This window comes from Hyaena hyaena, unplaced genomic scaffold (genome assembly GCF_003009895.1).
Source record: "Hyaena hyaena isolate Hyena2069 unplaced genomic scaffold, ASM300989v1 scaffold_30, whole genome shotgun sequence".
Taxonomy (NCBI): Eukaryota; Metazoa; Chordata; class Mammalia; order Carnivora; family Hyaenidae; genus Hyaena; species Hyaena hyaena.
Window position 1 is genome coordinate 2561434 of NW_024080662.1, and position 15689 is coordinate 2577122.

At 38.1% G+C, this 15689-nt stretch overlaps 1 protein-coding gene and 1 non-coding gene across 2 annotated transcripts in view; one reads left to right on the forward strand and one right to left on the reverse strand.

The window, feature by feature from the left end:
- SMARCC1 (SWI/SNF related, matrix associated, actin dependent regulator of chromatin subfamily c member 1) overlaps window positions 1–15689 on the forward strand; it is a 183385-nt gene that overhangs the window by 46372 nt on the left and 121324 nt on the right. Inside the window, exons 7-9 of the mRNA XM_039228159.1 lie at window positions 5269–5338; window positions 9408–9483; window positions 14605–14730. Of these exons, the coding sequence (XP_039084090.1) occupies window positions 5269–5338; window positions 9408–9483; window positions 14605–14730 (272 nt within the window). The remainder of the gene's footprint in view (window positions 1–5268; window positions 5339–9407; window positions 9484–14604; window positions 14731–15689) is intronic.
- LOC120229408 lies at window positions 10894–11000 on the reverse strand. The gene has a single exon (XR_005527723.1). It is a non-coding gene; the product is annotated as a U6 spliceosomal RNA (small nuclear RNA).

Below are 15689 nucleotides of genomic sequence, written 5' to 3' on the forward strand. Positions count from 1 at the left end.
GGGGCTCGAACCCACGAACCGCGAGATCATGACCTAAGCGAAAGTCGGACACTTAACCGACTAAGCCACCCGGGCGCCCCTGTCCCTTAGGCTTTCTTATCTTCACTCTTTTTCTTAACTATTCTTCTGACCTCAGAATTTCAAATGTGCATTCTTTGAGTTCACTGATTCTTTCTTCTGATTGGTCAAATTTGATGTTGAACCCTTGAGTGGATTTTTCAATTTGGTTATTATTTTTTAACTCCAGAATTTTTGTTTGAGTCTTTTTTTATAGTTTCTATCACTTTGTTGATATTCTATTTTGTTCATGCATCATTTTCCTAATTTTGTTTAGTTATTTAATATGTTTTTTTATATTGCATTGAGTCTCTTTATTTTTTATTTATTTTTTAATTTTTTTTAATGTCTTATTTATTTCTAGGAGAGAGAGAAAGCGTGAGCAGGGGAGGGTCAGAGAGAGAGGGAGTCACAGACTCTGAAACAGGCTCCAGGCTCTGAGCTGGCCGTCAGCACAGAGCCCGACGCGGGGCTCGAACCCACGAACCGTGAGATCATGACCTAAGCGAAAGTCGGATGCTTAACCGACTAAGTCACCCAAGCGCCCCGCATTGAGTCTCTTTAAATCTATTACACTAATTTCTGTATTTTGATTTAGTATTTTGCAACTTTACTGAATTCATTTATTCTAAAAGTTTTTTTGGAGATTCTTTAGGATTTTCTTTCTTTTTTATTTTAACGTTTATTTATTTTTGAGAGACAGAGCATGCGCTGGGGAGGGGCAGAGAGAGAGGGAGACACAGAATCTGAAGCAGGCTCCAGGCTCTGAACTTTCAGCACAGATCCTGATGTGGAGCTTGAACTCATGGACCATGAGATCATGACCTGAGCCGAAGTTGGATGCTTAATCAACTGAGCCGCCCAGGCACCCCGATTCCTTAGGATTTTCTAAATGTAGTATCATGAATTCTGCAAATGGTGATAGTTTTGCTTCTTCCTTTGCAATTTGGATGCCTTTTATTTCCTTTTCTTGACTAATTACTCTGGCTAGGACTTCCAATACCGTGTTGAATAAAAATAGTGAAAGTGGATATCATTGGGGGCAGGTGGGTGGCTCTGTTGGTTAAGCATCCAACTTTGGCTCAGGTCATGATCTCACTGTTGCTGAGTTTGAGCCCTGCATTGAGCTCTATGGTGACAGCTCAAAGCTTGGAGCCTGTTTCAGATCCTGTGTCTCTGTCCCCCTCTCTTGCCTCTCCCCCTCTCATTCTCTCCCTCTCTCTCTCTCTCTCTCTCTCTCTCTCAAAAATAAACATTAAACAAAAAAAAAAAAAAGAAAGTGAATATCCTTGTCTTGTTGATCTTGAAAAGCTGAGAACTTTTTACCATTGAGCATGATGTTACTTCTGGGCTTGTCATATATGGCCTTTATTATGTTGAGTTTATGTTTGCTCTGTACTACTCTGTCAAGAGTTTTTATTCTTAGATGGATGTGGAACGTTTTCAAACGATTTTTCTACATCTATTGAAGTGATCATATGATTTTTGTCCTTCATTTTGTTAATGTGGTGTATCATGTTGATTGACTTGCTGGTATTGAACTATGTATCTTGCATCCCTGGAATAAAAACCCATTGGTTGTGGTGTATGATCTTTTTAATGTATTGTTGAATTTGGTTTGCTAATATTTTCTTGATAATTTTTGCATCTATGTTAATCAGGGATATTGTCCTGTAATATTTCTTGTGGCATCCTTGTCTGGTTTTGGTATCTCAAAAATGCTAGCCTTGTAAAATAAGTTTGGAAGTGTTCCTTCCTCTCCTGTTTTTTGGAAGAATTTGGAAATAATTGGTATTAAATCTTCTTTGTTTGGTAGAATTCAGTAGTGAAGCCATCTGTTCTGGGACTTCTGTTTGTAGGGGTTTTTTCAGCTATAACTGATTTAATCTCCTTACTCTAGTCATCAGTTTGTTCAGATTTTCTTTTTGATGATGATTCAGTCTTAGACAGTTGTAGGTTTCTAGGAATTTATCTGTTTCTTGTAGGTTGTAGAGTTTGTTGGTGTTTAATTGTTCATAGCTGTTACAATCCTTTTTTTTTTTTTTTTTTTTATGGTTTATTTTTTTTGAGAGAGAGAGGGAGGGAAGGGAGGGGCAAGGAAGGATGGAGGGAGAGAGAATCCCAGACAGGCTCCACGCTGAGCCCTATGTGGGGTCAGTCTCATGAGCCTTGAGATCATGACCTAAGCCAAAATTAAGAGCCAGACACTCAACCAACTGAGCCACCCAGGCGTCCCATTTATTCTTTTTTTAATTAGGCTCCACACCCAGCGTGCAGCCCAATGTGGAGCTTGAACTCATGACCCTGAGATCCAGATCTGAAGTGAGATCAAGAATCAGAAACTTAACTAACAGACTGAGCCACCCCTGTGCCCCCACTGAGCTCTCTTTTGATCTTGGTGGTGGCCAGGCTTCCAGAGTATGCCAGTTACCCATTAACACTCTAAGTCATTTGAGACAGAAACCTGTCCCTTGGGCAGCCCTCTCAAAAGCCAGAACATAGGATGTATGTTCTACTCCTCCTACCAAGGAAGAAGTTGGGATCTGGGTGATTTCTCCTGATCACATGCAGTTGAACCAGCCTCTCTGTGGCATGGCTGGTTCTCTGGTGCTACATTAACTTATTTAGTTAGCTTTCTTTTCATATCTGTTCCATTAGTGCTCCAAGTCAGGTGAGACATACCAAGCTCTCAGATAGCCCCCTCCCTAATAATTTGGAACACTGGATACATATTCACTCTTTTCAGTCCAAGGGAGGAGCTACAAGCTCAGTTTTTCCTCCTGATCCTGCTGAGCTCTGCTGGCTCGGGAAAATTGCTACAGTGGTTGATATGAAATGGCTTTTCTTACTGTTGCAATGTAGCTGTTCTTGACTTTGAGCCTGCCTGAGATACTGCAACCTGTTAATTGGTTCCTAGGGTTCTCATGGAGGCTTCAGTGTTAAGTCAGTGTGTTTGTAGTGGAACAAGATCTCTAATGCTACTTTGCTGACATTTCTTCCTATATGTTACTCCCTTTCATGACTAAATTACATTGTATTTTGTTTAGCCAATTTTGTAAGCTTATGAACACTTAATTACAAATAATACCATTATGATAATTTATGTACAGGTTATAGTGGGGACATATGGTTCCAATTCTCTTGTGTTTATACTTAGAAATTGAATTGCTGAGCCATATTGGCACTCTGAATTAAACATTTTCTGATACTGCCACCATGTTTCCCAAGGTAGCTATACCATTTTATAGTCTCATCAGCATTAATTTTTCTGTATCCTCATCAAGACTTTTTATTTGCTCTGTTTTTATATTGGTCTTCATAGTGGGTGTCAGACAGTATCTCTTTGTGATTTTGATTTGCATTTCCCTAATTGTTAATGACTGAAGTGTCTTTCATGTGTTTTTGTGCCATTTGTAGCTAGATCTTCTTTGGAGAAATGTTTCATTTGATCCTTTGCTTATTTTTTAATTAGACTATGTCTTTATTTTTGAGTTATGAGAGTTATGTGTATGTTCTCAGTTTGCACTAATTTTAACTCATGAAACTGTGGTTGTTTTATTGGTTTTGTGTGGCTTATAATCATCTCTGGGAAGAATGTAGATTTACATCTCTAACCTTTAGTTATTTCTGCTACCAGGCAAACTTCAAAAGGCAATCAGTGCCACAGTGTCTTTCTATCAAAGTCACTTGTGAAAAAGATGGGTATTTTTTCTTAATCTCTAAAAGCTGCACAACCTTTGAAGATAGATTTGGTATTCTAAAGGGCAGCTCTTACTAGTTAAGAGTCCGTATATTTTAGGGGCGCCTGGGTGGCTCAGTTGGTTAAGCATCCGACTTTTGCTTAGGTCATGATCTCACGGTTCATGGGTTCGAGTCCCGCATCGGGCTCTGTGCTGACAGCTAGCTCAGAGCCTGGAGCCTGCTTCAGATTCTGGATCTCCTTCTCTCTCTGACCCTCCCCTGCTCACGCTGTCTCTCTCTCTCTCTCTCAGAAATAAATAAAACATTAAAAAGATAATAATAAATAAAAAAGTATATTTTCTTGCCACATAGTGAGTTATGAAAGACCCACTGGCCTCCTCTTCACTTTTTCCTTGGCCATTTTGGGATAGCAGGCTAAGGAACAGGGCTTGATTTGTTCCTATTCACATTCTTTCAAGATAGTAAGGTAAGCAATTGAAAATGCTTGAAAAAGAACACAGGCATAGGACACCTGGCTGGCTCAGTCGGTAGAGGATGTGACTCTTGATCTCAGGATTGTGAGTTTGAGCCCCACATTGAGTGCGGAGCCTACTTAAAATAAAATAAAACACACAGGCATGTGGCCTTTCATGCCTTTAGTCAGTGAACCTGGGTCTGTTTCTTACTGAAATTGGCAATGTAAAGCCCCTTTTACTTAGCTGGTTTCACTTAGTTTTTCTATTTTGCTATTTCTTGGGTTTCAAGGGGCTTACTTTATTAGTTCCCTCTGAGCAGTAGAAGCAAGTTTGCTAAGCTACATTTAGACTACCAAAGAAACAAACATGCAAGTACTGAAATGTAGATATAATCCAACTATGATTAAAATCAGTAAGAATCATCCTGTTGTATATATTTGCACCTATCTTTGGTAAGGAAACTTGAAGTAAAAATATTTAATGTGACCATATTGTTTAAATTGTTGATGGGAGGCTAAATTAACAGGTATAATGCGATTAAAAATAATAAAAATATTATTGGTAAAAGCTTTGCTGTAGCACTGTGTGAAGCACTATAGGATCCCAGAGGAAGTGAATCTAGAGGAAGAAGAGCATGTAGTAGAACTTTCATCAAGGACATGAAGCATGACTTAACACCTTGAAGCATGTACAGTAATTGCAAAGCCTCAGAGGAAGAGGTTTTACATGGGAAATATGGCAGTAAAGAATATAGCATTCATGATTTGGATGGAATTGGAGACAAACGGGCAGATGGATGGGAGGGGAGTATTTTACTGCATGGACAATTGGATTTGCTAAGAATGATGGATAATAGGCCTAGAATATAATATTTCTGCATACATGGCTGAAAAACTTCCTTTTAATATGATAGGCACAATGTTCAATTATGGGAAGATTTTTTTGGAGTTTGCTTATTAGCAAACCAAAAATTCTAATTAGAAATGTAGTCAAAATAATAATTTATTCATTTATTTTGTTAGCCTGACTAAAGTATTTTCTTTTTTTCTTTCAGAAGAATGGTTGAGACCAGTGATGAGAAAAGATAAGCAGGTGTTGGTACACTGGGGGTTTTATCCAGACAGGTAATGTTGACATGTCCTGAGACCTGGGACGGATTTTTCTCCCTGGAAGCCAGACTTATTTATAAGTAGTTTGATTTACTTAATAATGACAACTTTGTTTCAGTGCTTGATCTCATTTTTTGAGCCTTACTTTTCTTATTTTTGGAACTTAGTTTAAAGTCACTGGCTTTAAAAAAAAAATAAGATAAAATAAAACAAAGTCGCTGGCTTTATTTATCTTAGTTTGTTGCATTTTCAAAACAGCCCTTCAGCATGGTATTAGAATGCCAGTCTATATTTGTTTACATCAAGAAACGAATTTTTCTCCCTAATATTTTATGACTATTTAATTTTATTTGTTTTTTAAAAAGAAAATCTCCATGCCAAACTATAAAGAATGAATTATTTTATGTCTAAAGAGTAGAGTTTTTCTTCTTGGCAGAAATTTATTTCCCTGGTGTTATTATTACTTGGAGATAATCATAACCGTTTCACTTGAAATCATAACCATTTCACTTTTACTTCTCTTAGCCAAAAGGCCGAGAAGCGATGTGTGTTTTATTTTCTAAGTATAAAGAATATTATAAATAAGTACTAGATGTTAATGGTGTTAATGAAAATGGTGGTCCTAGGATACTTCCAAATAAGGATAACCTTCCATGAATTTCGTGGGAGATTCTGTCCATTGTGGGTTTTTCATGTCAGACCAGTCTTCCTTCACCTATACCCCCATCCACTTTTAGCCTTCTCATATTATTGGAAGCAAATCCCAAATATAACATTTTAATAGTAAATATTTCAATATGCATTTCTAAAAAAAACAAGACCGCAAAATAATAGTAAAGTAACATCACTGTCAAATATAAAAAACTTAACAGAATTCCTTAATACAGTGTCCTCTATCCAGTCAGTGTTGTCATATAAGTGATACTTATGATTAATTTATAGATTGATATTTCTTGGAAGTAGAAATCAGCCACATTTTGTGATTCACTGATATATTTGTAAACACATTTTTCAGATTCTAGGCTCTCTCTCTTGTCTTCCCTACCCCCTCACCACATGCATTGTATTATTTAAGATACCAGGTTCTTTGTCCTGTAAAGTTTACCGCACTGTGGGGTTTTTTTATAGCCTCACTATGGCATTTTTGAACATGTTTTTCTGTTCCCTGTATCTCCTTTAAATTGGTAGTTAGATCTAGAGTTGATCGGAGTCCATTTCAGTTTATGGAAGGAATAAGACTATTGCATAGGTTTATATTTTTCATTGTCTTCAATGAACATGTACAATGACACATACTGACTAGTTATGCACTCTTTTTAGGTTAATCTGTTTGAGTAACTTTATTTTACTTGTGAAGATATTTTTGAAGAAGGAAATAATGTCTTTAGATATGTTCAAAATTTGAGAAGTATATGAACAGTTTTCATATAGGCTGAGTTGATTAGAACCAGATTAAGTCAGTTTGCTAATCAGCATCTTCTAAACCAGAATTGATTACTTTAAATGAACTAACAGGTTTTTAATAATATTTAAATTATTATTAAATTATAAGACATTTCTAGTCTTGAGACATCAAGTAGTCCTTGGTACTGTTAAACCTTTCAAGAGTATAGGAAGTCTTAAGGAAACCAGTTTGCCCTTTGAAACATTTAGGTGGAAACTCAGATTTGCGATGACAAGCTTCATAAGTATACAGTTGAAATAAATTTTATAATAATACACTATAAGACACGTTATATATATAACAGTAAAAACATGTTAGCCTGTTTGCTAAACTTTCTCTTTATGTATCAGGTAAGATACAGTAGCTAGTTTAAGTCTTGTCTTCTCAAGGGGCCTTGTTCACTTTCTTTATTAACTATATCGCAGTCCCCCTGTCACCCTCATCTGTAGGGGATTTGTTTTAAGGCTCCCAGTGGATATCTGAAACCAGAGATAGTACCAGACTTTACGTATGCTATATTTTTTCCTATATGTATGTACCTATGATAAAGTTTAATTCATAAATTAGGCACAGTGACAGGTTAACACCGGTAACTAATGAGAAAATGGAGTAATTATAACAATATGCTGTGACAAAAGTTATATGAAATATATTTCAATACCTTACTGTATGGTATTCACCCTTCTTGTGATGATGTGAGATCATAAAATGACTTTGTGATGAGATGAAATGAGGTGAGTGACATAGGCACCATGATGTTGTCTTAGGCTCCTGTCAACCTTCTGATGAGAGATCAGGAGGACCATCTGCCTTCAATCACATTGACTGGATAACTGAAAGTGTAGAATGAAGGACCCTGGGGAGGGTGATCTGCTGGAGTTTGTGCCCTTCTATCTTTATAACCGTTTGTACTCAAGACTGAGCGAATGTAAGGTTATCAGTTGCTGATTCATCATTGTAATCTTTACCTGGTATAATTCATAACTTGACAAAGGACCTTTTCTCTCCAGTTCATGTTTTAAGTGTTACTGGAAAACTTACCAGAGTGCCGTGAATAGATTCGTAGAACTATGCTTGTTCCGGGTGCTTTTGAACTAACTTCTGAGTAGTAACTACAGGGAGGCCATGCTTGTTACCACAGTTTTATTTTCATTTAAGTTTCGCTTGGTTTTACAATAATTTCTTGGCCAGTATAGTGGTGTTGACAGAGTTTCAATTTGGTAGATAATTCTATGCTTATTTGAAAATTGTGGAGGAGTAGGAGGAGTGATTGAAAGAGCAAACTGTTGAGCACAGAGATGTGAAGATATGGGGGGGTGAGCCATATGATACCTGGGTAGCAAGGAGCCTCTGTAAAGGGCTTGAAGTGGCCACTGCCTGGCATCTTTAAAGAACCCCACGAGGGGCGCCTGGGTGGCTTAGTCGGTTAAACGTCTGACTTTTGCTTAGGTCATGATCTCGCGGTTCGTGGGTTCGTGCCCCGCATCAGGCTGTGTGCTGACTGCCAGCTCAGAGCCTGGAGCCTGTTTCAGTCTGTGACTCCCTCTCTCTCTGACCGTCCCCTGCTCACGCTATCTCCCTCTCTCTCTCCTAGAAATAAATAAAAACATTAAAAAAAAAAAAAAGAACCCCACGAATGCCCGTGTGGCTTGATTATAACATGAGTGAGGAGAGAGCAATAGGAGACAGGACCAGATCATGAGGCCTTGGCAATCCACTCCAAGGGTTTTGACTCTTCCTTTGAGTTATGTGGGAGTCCTTGGAAGGTTTTGAGTAGTGATAATGTGGACTGACTTGATTTTCAAAAGGATCGCTTTGGTTGCTTTGTAAAAAATTGACTCAGGCTTTGGGCAGAAGTAGAAGGGTGAGAAGTAGATAGATACTGGGTATATTTTGAGGGTGGTACGAACTGTAGAAGTTGCTGATGATTGGATTGTAGGAGATGATTGAGAGTGAAGTCAGGGTTGTCTCCAAAGATTTTGGCCAGAACAACTGGAAGGATAGAGTTGACATTTACTGAGATGGATATGATTGACTAGGGCACATTATTGGGGTCAGGATGGCACTATGTGTTGAATTTTGATGTTAGTTTTGAAAGCCTTACTAAACATATAGGGGAGACATAGAATTGGCAGTTAAATTCATGAGTCCGGCATTTAGGGAAGAGGGCAGATGAGTATATATTTGAAGCCACAGGGCTGTATAAGATCAAGAGAATGAATAGACAAGATGGGGATTGTTTCAGAAACTGAAAATTGGGACTTTGCAGTGTTGAAGAGGTTTGGGAGAAGAGGAGAAACTGGCAGTGAAGACTGAGGAGAGGCTGGTGGCTAGAAGGACCAGTAGAGGATAGTGCTGCCTTAGAGGCCAAGTGAGGGAAGTAGCTTTGAGAAGAGAGTGATCTACACATTGAAATTCTGTGCACTGAGGCTTGAACTTTGGATTTAACAGTGTCAAGATCAGTATAGACCTCTACAGAAGAGTTTTGTCAGAATAGCAGAGACAAACATGTATGAAATATTGCTATTACTGGATCCTAATGATATTTCTAAAATATATTTTTACGTTTTGATTAAAAGTCTTTTTAGTGAGTGAATTTGGATTCTAATCTGTTTTTCCCTTTTCTCATTTCCTTTGTAGCTATGATACTTGGATCCATAGTAATGATGTTGATGCAGAAGTTGAAGATCCCCCAATTCCGGAAAAGCCATGGAAGGTGAAAGATCCCTTTTTAAAAACATTCTTGTGTAACTTAATAGCGTTTCTCAGCTCTTTTCTGTAACTATGTTTCAAGGAAATACAGAATGAGGATCTTTCTTTCTTGTCATCCTGTTAAGATATCCGTGGCCACGAGGCAATAGTGAGGAGTAGTGAGGAGACCCCAGAGTCCAATTCTTGTGGTTTGAGACGGTTGAGAGAGGCGCATGAGGAGTACACTTGAACATTGATGGTGTCATTTAGGGAGGCTGGAAGCCGTGCCTGCATGGCTCTTATTATAATAGTCCTTTCTATAGTAATAGTAGTAATCCACCCTCAACTCTTAATTTGGCTTTTTAAAAGAATATTTATTTATTTATTTATTTATTTTTTTAATGTTTTATTTATTTCTAGGAGAGAGAGAGACAGTATGAGCAGGGGAGGGTCAGAGAGAGAGGGAGACACAGACTGAAACAGGCTCCAGGCTCTGAGCTGGCAGTCAGCACAGAGCCCAAAGCAGGGCTCAAACCCAAGAACCAAAAGATCATAACCAAAGCGAAAGTCGGACGCTTAACCGACTAAGCCACCCAGGCGCCCCAAGAATATTTATTTTTAAGAGAGAGGCTTAGAGAGAGAGAGAGATAGAGGATCTGAAGTGGGGTCGCACTGACAGCAGAGAGCCCAATGCGAGGCTCAAACTTATGAACTGTGAGATCATAACCTGAGCTGAAGTTGGATGCTTAACCAGTTGAGCTACCCAGGCGCCCCATTTTTTTGGCTTTTAACACGGAAGTAATTCTGAAAGTTGCAAGAATAATATAAAACAAAGTGCTGCTTTATGCTCTTCTATCAGATTCACTTGTTCATCATGTAGGATATTAATTTTTAAAGCAATATTAATACCTGATACAGAGTCCATATTTCATTTGCACCAAATGTCCCATTGATAGAGTGCTACACTGAGTCTCTTCCCTCATCCAGGATCCAGTTCAGGATCACACACTGCAAGTAGTTGTTAGATCTTTTTAGTCTACTTTAATGTGGAAGTTTTAACCTTTTTCTTCCACGACACTAGCAGTTTTGAAGTATATAAGCTAGATTTGTGTGTGTGTTTTTTTTTTAGAATGTCTGAATCTGAATTTATGTGGATATTTCCTCATTATTATATTCAGGCTATGCATTTTTGGCTGCAGAACTACTTAAGTGGTATTCTGTTATCAGAGTGTCACATCAGACGGCATGTATTTCAGTTTTTCCCATTATGACTGATTGTTTTGCTAAGTGCCCGGTTTTCCCACTGTAACATTATCAGTTTTCTTATTGAAATTAAAAGTATACAGGAATACTTTGAGATTATATAAATATCCTTTTCTTCATCAAATTTGTATACCAAAGTTTGCTGACCCTTTCTTTCTTTTTTTTTTTTTTTTAAAATATGGAAGGCTTCACGAATTTGCGTTTCATCCTTGCGCAGGGGCCATGCTAATCTTCTCTGTATCGTTCCAATTTTAGTATATGTGCTGCCGAAGCGAGCACTTGCTGACCCTTTCATAAGTAATTCCTACCTGACTGAATTTGTTATTACTAGTGGTTTTCTCACTCCATTCTGTCTGTGCTTGTTATTGACATTTTGCACTGGGAATGAGCTTTCTTTTTTCCCTCTACATGTATCTGTAGTCTCAGTACGTGCTCATGGAACAGTGACATTATCGCTATTCTGCCCTCTGATGAATGGTCCAGAATTTAGTCAGTGGGGACTCCTTTAAGCCGACTCCTGTGACCTTTTGGTATTAACTTGATTCATTTTGCACATTTCCTGTTTCTGAGACAAAATACTTCCAACCTCTTTTTTGCAATTCTATATCCCAGTCCTGGAATCAGTTATTTTTGCAGGAGATCTGATCCTTTCCATGAGAAGTGAAATTATACATAGTTTTTATTGGCTGTTTTATGTAGTATACTGAACACTTAAATTAAATCAAAGTATTGGATGTTATACCTGATTCAACCTAGTTTGAGTTGTGAGGCCTTCAGAAAGACTTAGAGCTTTAGATTTCTTTATTTATTTATTTATTTATTTATTTATTATTTCTAGGAGAGAGAAAGAGTGAGCAGGGGAGGGTCAGAGAGAGAGGGAGTCACAGACTGAACAGGCTCCAATCTCTGAGCTGGTAGTTAGCACAGAGCCCGACGTGGGGCTCGAACCCACGAACCGTGAGATCATGACCTAAGCAAAAGTTGGACGCTTAACCGACTAAGCCACCCAGGTGCCCCAGAGCTTTAGATTTCATATGAGGAAAATGGGATTAACAAAGTCTATTTTGAAACTCTTTTATTTGGAAATGTCTTCACACTTAAAAAGTAAGAATAAGAATAATAGGTGGCATACACCGCTTATCCAGATTGGCCTCTTGTTCACATTGTACTCCCATTGGACCTATCACTTCCCCTCTGTGTGTTTTTATGTATATATTTTTTATTCATAACCTTTTGAGATAAAGATGCATATATCACAGGCCTTTAAAGCATAAGTTGGTCTTTCCTAAGAATACGAGATTCTCCTACATAAGCACATTGCAGTTGTCAAATTCAGTAAAATTTAATGTTGATACAGTACATTACTGTCTGTTTTCCAGTTTCATCACTTGACCCAATAATGTTTTTTGTAGCATTTTTTTCTGTTACAGAATACTGTTTAATATCAGCTTGTTACAGTCAAATATCCTGTCTCTTCAGTTTCCTTTAACCTGAAACATTACTCTGGCATTTCCTTGCCTCTTAAGACATTTTTGAATTTGAAAGGAACATTTCTCATTTGGAATTTGTGATCTTTTTTTAATGGTTAAATCAGAGTATTGGGTAAGTGATGTTGTGTCCTTCTCAGGGCCGCATATTGAGAGGCATGTCCTGTTCATCCGCTCCTGGTTGGTGATGCTAATCACCCAGTTAAGGTGTGCTGTAATGGATCTACTGTATAGTTCCTTTTTTTTTTCACTTGCAATTTATAAGCAATCTGTAAGAGATTCTTTGAGACCAAACAGATATCCTGATTCTCATCAAAATCTTGCATTCGTCTCCAGATTTAGCATCCACTTGAAATTCTTGCCTGAGCCAATCTTTTCTTTGATGATCGCACAGTGATGATTTTCCATTCCAGCCCTTCCTCCACATTAACCATTTGGCTTTCAGAGTTCTATAAGCAAGAGCCCTTCCTCTCCCCTTATTTGTTACCAGTATGGATTTATGGAGTTCTCATTTTTCAGTGGTCAGTAACTCACTATTTAATTATTTTGGTGCTGAAATTATTTTGTATTTGTTTACACAGGGAAGAATTGTCTAGTCCTGAATTTCATTGTACTCCCTTTGAGAGATTGTATTGGATGATAGGAATATTGTATAAGCTAGATCTGTGGTTTAAATATCTGTATCTATACAACATTCAGAGAACCCATCATTTTATTAATTCTTACTCAGAAACATTAACAAAACAAAAGAAGTTGCCATGTAAAGGGCTTGGGAGAATCCCGAATCTGATTTTCACTTCTCCACCCACTCCTCAACTTTTTTTTTGTTTAAAGGTTTTTTTTTTATTTATTTCTAGAGAGAGAGAGTGAGCAGGGGAGGGTCAGAGAGAGAGGGAGTCACAGACTGAAACAGGCTCCAGGCTCTGAGCTGGCAGCCAGCACAGAGCCAGACGCGGGGCAAGAACCCAAGAACCGAAAGATCATGACCAAAGCAAAAGTCAGACGCTAAACCGACTAAGCCACCCAGGCGCCCCCCCTTTTTTTTTTTTTTTTAATGTTTTTTATTTCTGAGAGAGAGACAGCATGAGCAGGGTAGGGTCAGAAAGAGGGAGATACAGAATCTGAAGTAGGCTCTAGGCTCTGAGCTAGCTGTCAGCACAGAGCCTGATGCGGGGCTCGAAACCACGAACCATGAAATCATGACTTGAGCCAAAGTCGGACGATTAACCAACTGAGCCACCCAGGTGCGCCCCACTCCCCAACTTTGGCTCTTCCTGAAAGGTCTTCAGAAAGCACCTGTGTACTTGATGTTGTGCAGATGTTCTCTTTCATCATTCCTTAGATTTTTGTTGAATGCATAAATCTAGAAACATCCTACATGCCTATAGCAGTGGCTAGCTTTGGCCTATTGCAGTTGAATTTTTATCAGTGGTTTTCATCAAGATAAAGATGACATGATTAGTGAAATAAGCCAAATGGAGAACAATAAATACCGCATGATAGTGCTTTTATATGGAATCTTCAAGGGGGAAAAAAAGCCCTAGAAACAGAGTAGAGAAATTGTTGCCAGTGACTAGGTTGGGTAGTGGGGGCTACAGGGTGAAGTAGAGAGCAGTTGGTAAAAGGGCATGAACTTATAGTTAGGAGAATTGTCTGAAGTTCTAACGTAAAACATGGTGACTATAGTGGACGACACTATTGTATAGTTGAAATTTGCTGAGAGAATAGAACTTAAATGTTCTCATACAGAAGGCAGATAAGTATGAAAGGTGATAGATGTGTTAATTAATAGATGGGAGGATGCTTTCTCAGTGTGTATGCATATCAAATCACCATGACGTACACCTTGAATATCTTACAGTTTTATTTTTCAGTTATAACTGAATAAAGCTGAAATAAAGAAAAATGACATGATTATCAAACATAAGGGTCTTAGTCATCAAAACTTCAGTCTATGGTTGCCTGGGTGGCTCAGTAGGTTAAGCATCCGACTTCGGTTCTCTTCATGATATCATGGCTCATGAGTTTGAGCCCTGGTTGGGCTCTGTGCTGAGAGCTCTGAGCCTGGAGCCTTCTTTCCAATTCTGTGTTCCAGTCTCTCTCTCTGCCCCTCCCCCTCTGTCTGTATCTCTCGGTCTCTCAAAAATAAACATTAAAAATTAAAAAAAACCTCAGCCTATGCAAAACTACTGATGCTTTTTTACTATACTCACTAACATGAAATAAAAATTAGGAATAGTAAGTTGCCATTCACAGGTCTTTAATAGTCTCAAGTTTTTAAACTTTTATGCAACTGAGGCTTCGAGAATAAGAAGTCAGCTTTTATTTTGAATACTTTATAAAAACTATAGTGATTTATTATTTATATAGATACACATGCTTCATTGTGGTTTTAGGTTCATGCAAGATGGATTTTGGATACTGATGTTTTCAATGAATGGATGAATGAGGAGGATTATGAGGTGGATGAGAACAGGAAGCCTGTGAGTTTTCGTCAGCGAATTTCAACAAAGAATGAAGAGGTATTTGGTTTGGTACCGTTTTTTTTTTGTTTTGTTTTGTTTTTTTCCCTTTAGCTGTTTCTTCTCTCTGGGGCTCATTGTTGCTACATTTTCAGTAATAAACTCTCACATACATCCCAAGGTGCATCAGGTATATATAAAAGTTAATATATGGCCATACAGTTGTCTCAGGAGCTGGCATTCCCATGAAAGGGGCATGGAAATCTCAAAGGGTCATTGAGCTTTCAAGTGATGCATGCAGTGTGGCAGTGTTCCTGCTGATTTTCTATGTAATCTCTACACCCAGCACAGGGCTCGAACTTAACCCCAAGGTCAGGAGACGTATGCTCTACCAACTGAGGCAGCCAGGCACCCCTAGTATAGTTGATTTTCCTTTCTAGATCTGAGTTTTAATTTTGTGAACCAGATATTATCACGGGTTAATTTATGTGTTGATTTTTTAAGGAAAAATTGATTTTGTCATAGTAGTTTTTAGCTTTGTTACCATGTACACACACAGTAGTTAGCACAAAGTATAAGCCTCCAAGGTCTCAAAAGTATGGTTCAGCCCTTTTTTAAGGTGGGAGGATGTGACATTTATTACTCTTTAATCTTTTAAGAAGCCCAACCACCTAATATTTATTCATGATTCTTGAGAAGCTACTACTTGGGAGGTAGATGTGGCCCAAGAGGTAGAGGGTTCTGAGAAGATTTGGATGTGTTGGTCTGTTGATTAATGACCCACTACGTAAGACTCTCATTCGTTTTACTGGGGATGCATAAAGTTTCTGCTTTTTGTTTTGTATTTTAGTTCTTTGAAAAATTGAGACAGAAATACTTCAACTGCTCACTTAGAATGTAGTTTTTTTCATATCTCTTTTCAGCCCTGAGACTTTCTTACTAAAATTATTCGTCACACTGTGTGTATTTTTTTATTTTATAAGAAAAATTATTTTAAAAGTGGGTCATTTTAGAGGTGT